The sequence below is a fragment of the Aspergillus tubingensis genome (genome assembly GCF_013340325.1).
Source record: "Aspergillus tubingensis WU-2223L DNA, scaffold_1, whole genome shotgun sequence".
In the NCBI taxonomy this organism is placed as follows: Eukaryota; Fungi; Ascomycota; class Eurotiomycetes; order Eurotiales; family Aspergillaceae; genus Aspergillus; species Aspergillus tubingensis.
The window spans coordinates 610,348-625,003 of NW_023336275.1; the positions used below are offsets into that span (position 1 = coordinate 610,348).

General features: G+C 49.9%; 5 protein-coding genes across 5 annotated transcripts; 2 read left to right on the forward strand and 3 right to left on the reverse strand.

Annotated features, from left to right (window-relative positions):
* Window positions 1-5,861: 5,861 nt before the first annotated feature.
* On the forward strand, window positions 5,862-7,726 carry AtWU_00212 (CAIB/BAIF family enzyme; the record flags this gene model as incomplete). Its single annotated transcript, XM_035495328.1, has 4 exons — window positions 5,862-6,237; window positions 6,285-6,583; window positions 6,632-7,132; window positions 7,184-7,726. 4 exons carry the CDS (start codon window positions 5,862-5,864, stop codon window positions 7,724-7,726), a joined length of 1,719 nt encoding a protein of 572 aa, XP_035351221.1.
* A 421-nt stretch (window positions 7,727-8,147) lies between these two features.
* AtWU_00213 (uncharacterized protein) lies at window positions 8,148-8,784 on the forward strand (the record flags this gene model as incomplete). Its single annotated transcript, XM_035495329.1, has 3 exons — window positions 8,148-8,331; window positions 8,436-8,668; window positions 8,755-8,784. The coding sequence occupies 3 exons, from the start codon at window positions 8,148-8,150 to the stop codon at window positions 8,782-8,784; spliced, it is 447 nt and encodes a 148-aa protein (XP_035351222.1).
* A 645-nt stretch (window positions 8,785-9,429) lies between these two features.
* On the reverse strand, window positions 9,430-10,544 carry AtWU_00214 (40S ribosomal protein eS19; the record flags this gene model as incomplete). The annotated part of the gene is made up of 4 exons (XM_035495330.1): window positions 9,430-9,718; window positions 9,794-9,854; window positions 9,923-9,986; window positions 10,515-10,544. The coding sequence occupies 4 exons, from the start codon at window positions 10,542-10,544 to the stop codon at window positions 9,430-9,432; spliced, it is 444 nt and encodes a 147-aa protein (XP_035351223.1).
* Window positions 10,545-11,084: 540 nt separating this feature from the next.
* AtWU_00215 (RNA 5'-triphosphatase domain-containing protein) lies at window positions 11,085-13,345 on the reverse strand (the record flags this gene model as incomplete). Its single annotated transcript, XM_035495331.1, has 2 exons — window positions 11,085-12,856; window positions 12,904-13,345. 2 exons carry the CDS (start codon window positions 13,343-13,345, stop codon window positions 11,085-11,087), a joined length of 2,214 nt encoding a protein of 737 aa, XP_035351224.1.
* A 536-nt stretch (window positions 13,346-13,881) lies between these two features.
* AtWU_00216 (aldehyde dehydrogenase family protein) lies at window positions 13,882-14,412 on the reverse strand (the record flags this gene model as incomplete). Its single annotated transcript, XM_035495332.1, has 2 exons — window positions 13,882-14,028; window positions 14,080-14,412. The coding sequence occupies 2 exons, from the start codon at window positions 14,410-14,412 to the stop codon at window positions 13,882-13,884; spliced, it is 480 nt and encodes a 159-aa protein (XP_035351225.1).
* Between the last annotated feature and the right edge of the window lie 244 nt (window positions 14,413-14,656).

Genomic DNA, 14,656 nt, shown 5'->3' on the forward strand with positions numbered 1-14,656 from the left:
TGGAATTTTTTCTTTGAGGGTTTGGTACTCACAGTGCACTGTTCGCAAAGGTAGATCACAGTCGGGACAGCTGTGCAGACGCAACGCTGAGGCGTAGTATGCAGGGTAGATGCGATGCGACGCGCTAACTCAGCGTACTACTGGGCAGGAGAGTTGATAGGAAGGATGACGCGACAGGTCGAGACAAGCAGAACCAGGATGATCGAGCCAACAAGAACCAGGGGGGGAGGTCAGAAAGCCTTGGGGAAGTTCTTTGATGAGGAATAGGATGAGAGGAGAGAAAGGAGATTTGGCAAGTAGAAGGAGGAAATGAGACGGAGAGGAGAAGGAGGGGGGTAAACGCAAGGAGTGGTGGTTGCAGTCCGTCAATAGTAGTAAGAATAGCAATAATGGAATGTCTGTCAGCCGGGAAGGAGGCGCCTTCTTTCGGGGCAAAAATAAAAAGGGAATTAAGTAGGTGTGTGTGTATTATTGATTGAAAATAAGATAAAACAAAATAAAATAAAATAACTCAGTAGATGCCAGGTTTGAAAGGTACGGTATTTTGTTCTTTTTTTGAAAAAAGATCCCTGGCAAAAAGGAGTTAAATTAAATTGATCTGATTGATGATGAACCCCCTCTCTCCGGTGAGATACACAGTAAACTAAGTAGATAATTAGTGTGGGATGACGACCTCCTTTAAGGATGGAACTGCCTGGTATGTCCGAGTCTCCAGTACGACCCTCTTATCATCGACATCTTTCCCATAAAGTTCCCCTTATCCATCCTGTCAGACCCAGAACCTCCTTCTTACCGACGCAAGCAGTCCGCCGTACCAGCCCGTGGCCCGGCTGATTGGTTGCCAGCCTCAGGCCCGCCGTAGACAGCGCCGGGAGCTTCCGGGGGCAATCGGCCCTGATTTCAATCCTCGCGTTATCTTACCGTATTTTGTAAATTTCCACATACACGCACACACACACACACACACACCGGCTTATCACTCACACTTTCCATACCGAGAAAGTAGATAGTAACTCTGTAGATACTACTTATTGCAGAAAGCCACTCCATTCTTGGGCTCATATTTTTTATCTTTACAAACTAATTAATATGATTATCCCCATACCCCCCCCTCCATCCTAGATGCTTTCGTCATTAATTTCACACAGACTACAAAGAGTAAGTCGGTGACGAAGCCTGTGATACCCGCCCCAAAACCCAACCGACCACAAGTTGGTTGAATTTCACCACACCCCCCCAATGAGGTAATTTCAATAGGACGTATACTACAACCACCACCTCCACTTCCTTGGTTTTAAAGAGTAGTAGACGGAAAAGCAAACGTTTCCACTTGATTCCATCGAGCATATCAAGGCTGGTGCCTCGTGCCCGTGCGCCCCCTCCCCGCGTCTAGGAGGGTTGTTTGCAGGGTTCTTACCCTACAACTGGATTATCCTTCATGGATTTTTGTGGTACGCGATAACCTTCCATGATGACGGCACGTGGGCTGTCGGGCACCGCACATGCGCAGGTGGACGCTGTGGTGACTGGCTGTGCATCCCACCCTTCATCCAACCCCCATGGAGAGTTTCTTTCTTGCAGAAGCCTAATAAATGTGTATTGAAAAAAAGTGTAGAAATGTGGATTGTTCCTTGTGTGCGGGATTCATGGGTAGGAACTGGGCATTTTAGGTTGCACCGGAGCTTGCTCTCAATTTTTTGGGTTGGCAACAACAACGTGATTCTAGAGAGGCATTTAATTGATTGACTAGCGAGAATCCTCTACTGCGTATCTACTTCATCTGATGGACCCATTAGATGCGTTCCCAATATTCCCGTCATTGCATCATATACTTTTTGCTAGATATGTCGACGTTCATTAGATTGCCTGTCTGCTTTTTGCTCATGCAGCAGGCTTGCATCGAATAGTACGGGGGTGTCATGTCCTCATCGGCCATATCAGGCTGGTTGGGATGTCGGTTGGGGGAAATGGACAATCGCTCACTGGCTGAGACGGGCTCGTGATATCTATGCATCTCCGCTCGGGCCTTTTTTTCTCCTTTGCTTTTTCTACTCTGGTTCTAATGTCGTTTTGCTTGTGCCGCATGCGATCAACATTCGCCCCCACCAATCGTACTAGAATGAGGAGTTGACGGGGGATGGTTCTCCGTTCGTTGACGATGATTATAAACTGAGGTGTCGTTACACGTTGACTTCAAATTGTCGGGGTGGATAACATTATTAAATAGTGGTGTATCAGGATGCTCGATCTACTATTCAATAGAGTAAGTATCTACTGCAGAGTGGGTATGTTATTTATATCCTTAGAAGTGGATTCAATAAACTAGAGGCTAAACGTAGACTATTTCCAGCAACGCCGCATCTAAATAAATAGTGGTGGTCTATTATTGTCATTTCCCCCTAAACAATAGGGACTGTTATGATCTATCACCTTTATGCAGATTGGTTGGGAATTCGATGGAACTTTCGATTGAACATCCTATTTTCACGACTAGAAGGAAAAGGCAGCCTGAGACCCATAGTTGAAAAGCAATATACGGGATCTACATGTTCCATACGATCTACCGCAGCCGCAGCCACAGACTACAACCATAAACTGTGGCGAATCTGTACCACTTTTATAGCCAGGCCATTACCATAGCCAAATATATAGACTACCAAAATTACAACTTGCAACACAATGTAACTTCATAAATATAGACGTCGGGCAGCCGGATAGTATATTAGGGGTGATTGATCGATGCCCAATGTAATGTTATCCGGGTGCTACGATTCGTTCTGATACCACCACTGAGCCACTGAGCCACTGAGCACTCATGGAACTTATAAGCTCATACAAACTCCTGTCGTCCATATGACCTTGTAGTGCACTTGCATGTTTGACAATCGTACAGATGAAGGAATCGGACCGCAACACTTTTTGATTATATTTTTATGGGTGCATCTTACTGCTAGGGTCACAAGGGATCCAAGCATCATGCACCTACTTTTCTCGAACCTTTCTAGTGCCTAAGAGATAACACATCTGGGGCCTATAGGCGTTTCCACATACAATGCTAACCGTGGTGCTTTGACAGATTTTTAGTGTCTGGTAGTCCAACCATGTAAGACCTTTCATTTCTGCAACCCAATGTCCCTCACTCCACAGGATTGAGAGAGTCATGCTCCTATTGTTATCCAAGCCCAATCGATCAAGATATGTGCGAGCTTAGTTGACCCATGAAAATTCTGAGCTAAGGGAGGTCAGTATATGACCATGCAGAACCAATGTATACCAATAGGGCTAGAATATCAGATGTCAAAATGGCAGCGTGCTTGCCTCTTTCGGTAAAGACACACCGGCTTCCCCTCTGTTCCTTCCACTTCTTTGAATCATCTACTCCTTTTACTAACATGAATCGAATCATCAAAGGGAACAACACTTAAAACACCATGGTCCTCTCTGTTCGGCACGAACGTTATCTTGTCCTTTAGCGCTTCCGGGATGAAAGTGGCGTCGACCACGATAGAATGTTTGTTCTTGATGAAGAGATCAAGCACGGTGTATAGAATGCCAAAGGTAGACAATTTCTTTTGCTCAACGTTATAGACATTCGCGGGCTTCTCAATTTCAGCGCCAGGTCCGACCATAGCAATACCGTAGACGATGATCTTATCTTTCATCGGATACTTGTAATCGGTCAACTAATTTCCCGTCGAACGCGCCACCTCACCGAGTATGTAAGACCCACGGAACACTGGGTACCAGCGGATGCCCTTCTCTCCAGCCAGATGGTCGGACCGCGAGGTATGCGCTTGGGGTGTATGTTACCCTTTTTTATTGGAGTCACTAGCCCACCTTTGGCCTCGTGTAGTAGCAGGGATACTGGTATCATGTAAGATGACATAAAGAAATCTACGAGTCGGACAGGTGCGCGCAGGATGGGGGCTCATTCCATCGCGAGATGCCCCCTTCGATCGGCCAACACGCTTGGACGAATGGCTACTGGTACGACAGAATGGCCCCCGCTGGACATGCTACCAAGCTGCCGCGTTCGCTCAGGTCCCGAGCGTTCAACGACTTCTAAGCGGTGGATATAGGTTTAAGAAAGATGCAAAAGATGGAAATCATGATTCCCGAGCTGCGAAGACCGCCTCTGGCGTGGGGACCGGAGCGAACGCGACAAAAGTCATGTATCTCTGAAACAGTGGAAAATGGGCATTCCTCCCATCCTCTGAGTGAGGTCAATCTGGCGCGAAGACTCAGGCACCCGATCATGGCGTGGCTGTCCGTTGGTCTACACGTCGAAAGTTGGGGAAGTTGGGAACGCCATAAATCAAACCAAGGATTCTGGTTCCAGCTCCTACGGTCTACTAAACAGACGATAGGGGACAGATATAGAGGATACTCATTCACACTGGCTCTGGTCAGTTCAATTCCTCAAATTAGGACCTGCCTCAGACCTGTCACCATAAGATCCGAGTCTACATCAACCACTCGCAGTGGTTCTACCCGGGTGAAGCCTATAGATGATGTGCTAGGCTGCTAGGTATAGAACTCTGGTCTTTCACTAGATGACCGGGGAGTGGCTCGTTTGCAGTAATTGGAGTTTTTACATTTAGAGCGACTAGGAGGGGTTCTGACAGCCTCATCCCCTGTTTTTGGGTTGATTATCGACTCCGACCAGTTACGTGAAACTAGACCTATTCTCACTAGGAGACATCGAATTTGGATTACCTGTTATACTTCTATTACGCAGTAATAACATGCAGTCGTCTACCAAGCAGAGCTTGGCTATTCTCGCATAATGTCCTGTCAGACTTCTACTATAAATATCCGGCACAAGGTGTCTCAAATCAACTATATATGTAAGCCTATTTAGCTACACAGAGCGCTCTTTGGTCCTAGCATACTTACAGAAATAGGTTAATACAAAATAGGGAGAATATACTGTTTAATCTCCCCCAGTCGCCTGCGCGTCTGGTACAACAATAATTGGAGTGAACCTGCCAATATACTACTAAGCTATATGCGTAACCTTTTGACATGGTAACACTGGCTGATAAAATCGGACTAGAAGGTCTCGTTGGTGGAATACAAGCAACCTTCTTAGGTTATGTCATAATGGTGATCTGTCTAACATATCAAGCCAAATAGATATACCATTGAGTCTCTTGTTTCCCTTTGCATAGGAATGTCAATTGAGAGGTGACTTGGAAGGGTTCGTCTCCGAAGTACAATGCCGATGGTCTATAGACATGCAACATCTTGTCTATTGATCATAGTAGGTCTACAGCAATAGAAATCTAAGATGATGCGCGCTAGCTTGCCAATCTCTCGAAATTCAATACATGATATATGACATACAATAGAGATAAATGAGGTCGACGCTTATCTCAGCCGAGTCAAAGCCGGAGGGTTCCGCTTCCGATCTTATCGGCGACGCATCCGAAAAGTGCACGTCGCAAAGCCGGTCCACCTTTCGGAATCCCCTCTGCGGGGTTCGTCCCTCTGCCCTTATCCTGGCCCATAATTCGCCTCTCCAGCAAGCATAATGGTTTCCTGCGCCAATTCACCTACCGATTGGTCCACACCTGCGCGTTCACAGCTGTGCAGTTACTCACAGCCGTGCGTTCACCACTGCACCTTCACCCGACGGACCAAACATCGGAATATTCCCGGCGCAATATTCACTGCCATTGAAGTAGGCCCCAGCCGTGCCGAAAATCTTGCCTATTAAAAGGCAAGGTTCACCTCAAACTATTCCTTGAAACTGACAGCCGTGTGGGATCCCGCGCTAACAATTTGCTTTTGCAGTTGAGGAAGAATCGTTGTTGCACACACATCTACTCACGAAGCTCCACCTAGTACTGACTGACATCATGGCGGGATCTTCCGCAGTGGACTATTCACCAGTTCGCGAAGCTGGGCGCATCTTTTCTTATCTCTGTGATCAAGCTGAGCAGCTCGATTTACCTAAAGAAGTGATCGAGGGCAAGGATGCCGTTTCTTTCTCTTCAACACATGACGAAGTTTATTTTCCAATTCCTTTTAAGGAAACCGAGACGCTTGCTGCCCTTAAGGGTGTTGAGGGTTCCGTAGCCGGTGCTATTGCAGACCTCCGCTATGGACCTTCTGAACACAAGCGCAATGTCAACATAAGTCTTGAACGGGCGACTGCGTTCGGCTGCCAGGCTTATATGGCTAAGGTCGACGGGCTGTCCAAGTTGGACCCCGAGGTGAAGAAGAAGCTCAAGGGTAAGCTGCCCATTTCAAGCACATTCAACCCAAGCTAACAGACGTAGATACCGACTTGCTTGCAGCCCAATCCAATGGCTACCGCCGGATGTCGGCGAACCTCTACAAGACCAAGAACGACAACGAATACTTCCACATCCATGGCTCGTTGGAGGCCACCACAACGCTCAACATGATTGGCCTGGAAGGGCAGCGTCCCGACCTGACAGACTACGAGGAGATCATCAAGGTCATTGAGAGCCACGTGCAGAAGTACAGCGCCGCGGAGCTGGAGGAGATGAACAGAGAAAGACGACAGGCGGGTGTGACCGCATTCAAATATGACGATTTCAAGAAGACCCCACATGTATGATCCCTGCCATATACCCACCAAGCAACGCTGACAAGCTACTAGGGAGCACTCAACGTCCAACAACCTCCGTGGACAGTCAGCCGTCTGAATGGAGACTTGCCGCCGAACCCCTTCCCAGCCAGCCGCAACGGCAGCAAGAGAGTTCTCGAAGGTGTCAAGGTTCTGGAGTTGTGCCGCATCATTGCCGGCCCTACTGTTGCACGCATCCTGGCCGAATACGGCGCGGACGTTCTCAAGATCACCAGCCCCAACCTCTCCGATGTCCCTTTCTTCCAGGTTGACGGCAACATGGGCAAGCATGCCGCCGACCTGGACCTCAAGAGCGAAGCGGGTCGCCGCCAATTTGAGGAGCTCGTAGCCGATGCCGATGTTGTTGTGGACGGGTACCGCCCTGGTGCGCTTGAGAAGCTGGGCTATGGCCCCAATGCTCTTGCTGCTTTGGCTGAGAAGCGCGGCAAGGGCATTGTGTACGTTAACGAGAATTGTTTTGGTTATGAAGGAGAGTGGGCCGGCCGTCCTGGCTGGCAGCAGATTGCCGACTGCGTAAGTGCTGCCTCCAATTAAACACTATTATAAATCACTAACATGCAACAGGTCACCGGTATCGCCTGGGCTCAAGGTCAATTCATGGGCCTCTCCAACCCCGTCGTCCCCCCATTCCCCATCTCCGACTACGGCACTGGCTGCATGGGCGCCATCGCCGCCCTGACTGGTCTCTACAACCGCGCCAAATACGGCGGTTCGTACCACGGCAAGGCGTCTCTCATGCACTACGACCTGCTGCTCTTTGCCGTGGGCCAGTACTCAGACGCCATCCAGGAGAAGATGCGCGCCGCGCAGCCCGCAGAGTTCTTCAAGCTTCGTCATTGTGACAGCGTTGATCGCATTTCATCGACCGTTCTTAAGATAATGCAGGCACGTTTCCCTCACCTCTACCGCGCTCCTGAGGAGGCGGGCGCAGAGGCCCTTACGGAGAAATGGTTCTCCAAGGCGTACAATGCGGACATTGAGATCGTTCGCCCAATTGCAGAGATCGAGGGTGTCGATAACTCGTTTGTTCGGTCCAGTCGCCCCAACGGTACTGATGCAGCGAGCTGGGAGGACTTTGAGAAGGATGTTGATAGCCGGAAGGCGTAGACCTACGTACATAGGACCATTTATGACAAATACTACCAGTAATGAACATCACCACAAAGCATGCACAGTAAAATAACTATACTACGTAGAAATAAAGCAAAGACTAGCCAAATACCCCCCCAACTCTTACGCAAGCAAAACAGCCCTCCCCTCAGCCAAGTCGGATAAGAATACAATCACCATACGGATCGGATCCGATAACCATCGCCGCCATCCATCCATTTATCGGAAGTCCCTCCATCGGCCCGACAGATCTTGTTCTCCCCTCACTAAGTTACTACTTACATCACCGATCTATGCAAGCATCCCAATTGCCTTCTATTAAAATAAAACTATACCCCTCACAACTACCCCTACACTACCCAATTCACAACACCCACCCCCCAAACCCAAGAATAATTAGACATACTATACATCAAAAATGAGCTACACAATCACCACCCCCCCATCCACCCTCCTCCCCCCCACCAGCGCCGCCATGATCTCCTTCCTGGAGAACTTCTACCGCATCAGCGACACCGAATCCCTGCACAATGAATACGTGACGAATTTCACCGAAGATGCGACGCTCATTATGGGCTCGAAGGTTGCGAAGGGGTTGGATGGTATGCTTTCCCCAATTCCCATTTCTTCATGCAATCAATTACACCTACTATCAATGAATCCGAACCATAACTCTGACTTACACTAACAAATATTGATAATACAGAAATCCTCACCCTCCGCCACGGCCTCTGGACCCACGTCGCGCGCCGCAAACATACCCCCGAACGGGTGTATTTCGGCGCGGAGCGAGAACTCATGCTGTATGGAACGGTGAGGTATGTGCTGAGGAAGGATGTGGAGGCTGGAAAGCCTGATGAGGAGGTGGAGGTGCCTTGGGCTGGGAGGGTCGTGTTTGATGAGAAGGTTGAGAAAATGCGGTTTTATCAGGTTTATTTGGTATGTATCCCCCCCTCTTCCCCCGGTTTTTTTCTTGGTTGGTGGTGGTTTGGGGATGTTGGCTAATTGATTGGTGATGTGTTTAGGATCCGACGGCGCAGGGTGGGAAGAAGTAGGTGCTTTGTTGGGATTGAGGAGTAGGTTGTGGGGTTTAGAAGGGGAGGGTATCAAGTGTTGGATAGATGTAGTTGGTGGATGGGGATTGATTGCATGGTGATGGTGTATATAGTTGGTTCTTGTATATGGTTGTATGCATTACATTGTTCTTATGCTGCGGTTCTCGTTGATGGGCTTGCGTATATGCTCAAATACCTATGTCTCTGGTGGCTGGCTTCTAGACGGGCTCTATACATCTATCGGGAGAGGAAATCTAGGCAAAAATTCTACACCATGTATAAATTGTCCTTTATGCCCGCAGGAACAACCAATTGATCGATAAAAAAAAGAGAAAAGGTAGTAGTAGTAGTCAAGTCATCCTCTCCCTGTCGTAGCCACTCATTCGTCCCAATATTCCATTTCCCCATCTAACCCAACACACCCCCCCTGGGTGGCCCCCATCCAAACCCGCGCGGGATTTGGTGTCAGAAGACAAACGGGGAGTTTTTATAACAAAAACACAGCAAAGAAGCTAAAGCCTAGCTCAGCTTCAATAGGGAGTTTGCCAGGTGTAGGTAGAGAAGACAGAAGGTAAGGGGTTCGGAGAAAAAGAGTAACATCAGGACTTTTTCATTATTTTAGCTCGAGCATCCGGAGAGACTAATTTACTCCTCGTCCTCCTCCTCGTCAACGGTGGTCTTGGCGATACGGTCAAGATCACGCTGGCCGCTCTGGGTGATGCGACGGCCACCCTTCTCCTCATCGTGCTCGAGGACACCGATCTTCTCGAGGGACTGCATGACCTTACGGTCGACGGAGCCGGAGGCATCGACGTGGTGGGCGGGGCGGGAGCCGCGGTTCTTGGTGGAACCGTGGACCTTGCGGAGACGGCCAACACCGACGGTCTTGCGCATGTAGATGTGGCGAGCGACGGCGGCGGCGCGGATGTAGTACCTATTTGCAAGTATTCGTTAATCACGCTGGCTCTTTTTTTCTTCGAGATGTTTGAGTTAATGGCAGTTGTCGTACCAGTCGGCATCCTGGGGAGGGAGCTCGTTGGAGGCGGAGGTCTTGACAGTGTCAACCCATCCTATTTAACCGTATTAGTCTTTTGATCTGATTGTTGCGATTGTTCGAATGAATTCCGTGTGCACGAACCAGGAATGGGGAGCTTTCCCTGACGCTTCAGGAAAGCAGAGTAAGCAGCGATGAACTTCTGCGCCTATAGCCATGGAAAAGAATCCTGTTAGCCGTTCCGTCCACAAAACATCCTATATCGTAGATTGTCTGGCAGGTGCGCATTCAGGCATGGCATGGCATGGCATATAACATGGCACGGCACGTATCGGCAAATCTGGACATATCCTGCAAGTAGCGGCGGCAGTAGTCCCAGTTCGTTCCTGACTCCATAACATCCATTTCATCCAGAATTCCCATATTCCACAATATATGGCTGGAGTATACAATCGCGTAGTCGTGCAAGCATTGCATATTCCCCAATCGATACCCAAAACTCATCCCATCTGATACTCAGAGAGTATATGTACCCAGCCTTGCTTGATGCGCCCAAATTCGATCCCAGATAGATATATATGATTGTCGTTTGCTCCGTCGAATGCCGATACCAGATAAAATCTCATTTTTTTGTCGGTTTGTCCTGATCGTGCCGTGCCATATTGTGCCATGCCATGCCATCCATCCATTCCGCACCGACCAACCCAATCTCGAATCTTGACATGACATGACTTACGTCGACATCGCGAACGGTGACACCACCCATTTTTGCGACTTGTTGAACCTCGAACGGGGAATCGAAGAGAGGGACGAGGGAGGCGTGGAGGGGGATGGGTCGGTCGTTGTCGTCGTTGAAGGGGAGTCGGGGTCAGAAAGCCTCGAAATTTCGGATTCGCACACAACTTTGCGCGAGTAGTGCTTCTCGGTTGGCTGTGGGCGCTTCGCTTAGCCTCTTTGGGTTAGCCGTACCCTAAGTTGGTGCCTGGGGCAGATGGTGCTGGGCGGTGAGTTTTTTATGGGTCATGTGACTGGGGTCGTGCGTTCAGGCATGAATTATATTGATGCCTTAGTTTAAAATCATGTAGATCCGTGATTAGTGAGCAATTACTACTAACTAGATAAGGAGCATGTTCAACATACGTATTTCTCTATTTCATCTCCATCCCTACTGTACAGTCTATGGTATAATTATCGTAATTCATAAAGCGAAAACCCATTATCCTCCATTACGAGAAGAGAAGAAAAAAAAGTAACCCGAAATATCCCAGCCAACGCCTGCCTTCCTGCCAAACCTAACTCATTCTTCCTACAGCGTTGGCGCCCGCTTCAGGCCAACGCAGTATCGCACAAATAGGGTATCAATAAAGTGTTCGTGACGAATGCCTGGTGGACGTCGCCGTTCGAACTCCTCGATCGCTTCCGGCACACTGAATCCGCGCCGTTCGATCAGGTATGAGACAATCAAGAATCCCGTGCGATTGAATCCGTAATGACAGTGGACTCCCACCACTGGACGTGGACCCTCGGGATTGCCGGACTTCTCCATCTTCTCAGTGATTTCATTCTGTAGTCGGTCTACTAGTGCGATGAAGTCGCGAACCTCGTCTGGAGTAGGGGGGATCTTTGACACCGTGGGATGCTTGTGGTAGTGGATGCCGCCTTTCTCCATGGACGCGGGATTGTACACCGGATTCTCGTAGCTGATATCTATCACAGCGTAGATCTTGTCGCGGTAAGCTTGAGAGAACAGCACAGGGTTGTGTTCTTCGTCCACCTCCCGGAGCATCTTGAGCGCCGCAAAGGTGTCAGCAATTCTTTCTGATACTGGAGCAACCTTCTTCCACTTCGCCAGGTTCTTCACGTCCCACTTTCCTGACGTATTGAGATATTGCAGCTGCCAACCCATGCTGAGGCGGTTATCGATGTGCTGGCTGAGAAAGTCTTGGATGATTCCGGCAAGAGTGCGGTACGTCGCACGGTCGTAGATCAAAGCATGAGACGCCGGAGCAGGCAAGATAACAGTCTTGACCGACCGCCGAGATCCCGGCTGATCAGACTCACTCGTGATCTCCTTCTCTTCAATCTGTGGCTCCACCCCGAATTCCTCTTCGTGTGCCCGCCGATCATACGATGCCGGCATCTTATCGTGAATTGCGGATGCATCGGGAATGGAGCTCACTCCATCCGCGTCGTCATCCACGCTGCACCCTGCTCGGGCAAAGAACTCTAGGATCTTCTTTAGCTCTGCAGGTTTGTTCACCGCATCCGCTTCACCAGCCACTAGGAGAACGGGCGTGCGCACGCCTGCCCATACATCTTCGCCCGGGATGCCTCCGACGGCCTTGCCATTACTGTCATACGACGGCAGTGTTCCCCATGCCATCCGTCTCCACACGGCCGTCTTGCTCTGCTTGTTATAGCGGACTTGGAGGCCTCTGGTATCGGGATCTGCTGCTGCGCCGACAAGCCTGTTCACGCTGGTGCTGTGTAAACCGCCCCGCCGATCCCAGTAGCGCCAGAGGTCGAAGATTGGGCTGGGTACATGAAGAAGCCGGCGAAATTTGGCAACATCATGTGGGGGTGGGGGTGCAGCGCGAGGGCAGACGGCAATGAGACCAAGAATATGTTCTTTCAAACCAGCGCCTATCGAAGACGTGGAGGATGCTAATAGAGCAGACAGCGAACAGCCCAGACTATGAGAGATTAGAACCACTTCTTGGCCTGCTTCCTTGTCCCGGTGCTGCTCAATGGCTGTAGCAAGCAACTCTGCCAGCGCTTCCACAGTATACGCGTCCCAAGAAGTGGGCGAAAAAGACGACAAGCCGCACCCAGGGAGATCGATCCCAAAGCAAGGCCCGACATTGGAAAGACTCGTAAGCAGATGATTAAATTGCGCAAGAGATCCACCCAAGCCATGCACAAAGACCAACAACGGAATCGGCGAGGGCTTAGTGGGCAATTTGTCCTTTTGAGGATGCGGACGGAAGAACGTTCTGATAGAAGGATATGTCGCCGTAGATGTTGTGTATGACAGGTATGATGAGTGCTTCTTCAGGAGGCCTGGGTCTGTATCATGGGCTTGTCTATGTCAGTATCCAAAATTGAAACACTGAGAGAGTACCAACCATTCTCGCTCTGCTTTTGTTGAGGCACTTCCGTCTTCTCCGCAACAGTGCCTTCAGTGCCATGGCGTAGAGATCCCGTGCTATCATAGTCTTCCTCATCTGAAGAAGTGACCATTCCTTCAGAGCGCTTGGATAAGCCTTTGCGCGTTCGACGAAAACGTGCCTTTCCTGAGACTTGTCCCCAGGCCTTGCGCCGCAGGACGGAAGAAATGACTCCGCAACCCAGCATAGTGATGAAACAAGTAGTCAGGAAAACGACCTTTCCCCAATTCACCGTGCCATCGTAGCTATATGCTTGACAAAGACGGGCGAGTGAAGCAAAAGCACCAGAATTGGTGAAGGCAGTGTAAGTCGAGTCCCAAAGGCGTAGAGAAGCACCAAAATCCACAAGACCGGACCGAGAGGTGGTAGGGGAGGTTAAAGGGACATCTGTCGACCCCATCCCCGGCGGTGACGAAGACAAGGTTGGGGATATTTATAAGACTACCGACTGGTCCAGGCGCGAAGCTGCGTCGCCCCTAAACAGGAACCTTATTACCGCTCACCGATCGCCCACGCCTTAACACCTAGTGTCAGGGATCCCTCCGTTTAGGGACCAACGATCGGGAGCGAAGAGGATCCTTTCTGGAATGCGAGTCGAAGTTCACACGAGCCGAGAGAACGGCACCTCTTTGGCGGGCCAGGAGAGTCTCCGGGATCGATAGTGAGGCAACGGAGCGGGTCGATCGAAACACTCAGCAGCCGGCAAGCCCAACGATAGCGCGCTATGAGGCAACGAGTCTGGAGTAGACTAATTTGAGGTAAGGAGAGCTTGTTCTTAGGCACGACTTTAACTGCGCCCCGGGATGGTTTGGACCAATGAATGCTGCGTATCCGTCACGTTGGTCTGCTGGCTGCGCCTAGGCGTTCCGGACAATCTGACAGCTCCACCAGGTCTTTATCTGAACCAAAGCAAGGAGGACGACGGCCCAATTTGTTTTAAGGACTGTTCCCAACCGAAAGACGACGATATCTCAATTGTTGGTTGACCCAAGTAACCTCCGGGTCACATGGAGCGTTTTGCGCGGAGATTCCAGTCGGCGGGAGAGTGATGCGGAGGATGATGCGCCTGACGTCGCAAAAGAACTGTGAGGCAGGTCAGCTATGATACCAAAGCCACCCAAAAGCCAGTCGTACAGGGGACTCATGAGAGTACAGCGTCAACTTCAGAGTAAATGGTGGGCGGAGTTTGGCAGCGGTGGGCACACTCATACCTAGCTTTGTGCAGCACCAGCAATAGAAAATCGCAACCACACTTTGCGACTGAGGAACGCAAACCTTAACTGGAGTAACTGCAGGCGGGCTGGATCGCGGAGCGGAATCCGGAAGAGAAGCAGAAATGGTGGCGGATAACGACAGGGAGCGGCGACAAAACAACAGGCCTGTCAGAGGGTCGGAGGCAAGACCGTGGAGGATCTGCGATACTTTGGTTTGTCGCAAATTTGCCGGCGGTGATTCACATCCACTCATGGCGTCACGCTGCAGCTTCCTGGATGACTCATCCCTCGCTAGTCCCTTTGGGGTCTTTCGGATGCCGGAGTTCTCGCCGCTCCAAACACGAGACCATCTTCTATAGATTTAATAGGAAACTTGTATAATAGATGAATATGATCCTAGAAGGTCAGAGAATTACTACCAACTGTCCTTTGTTGTCATTCTGTATTTTGATTCCTGATGTGTACATAGTATCACACTATTCCAGAGTACTACCAGG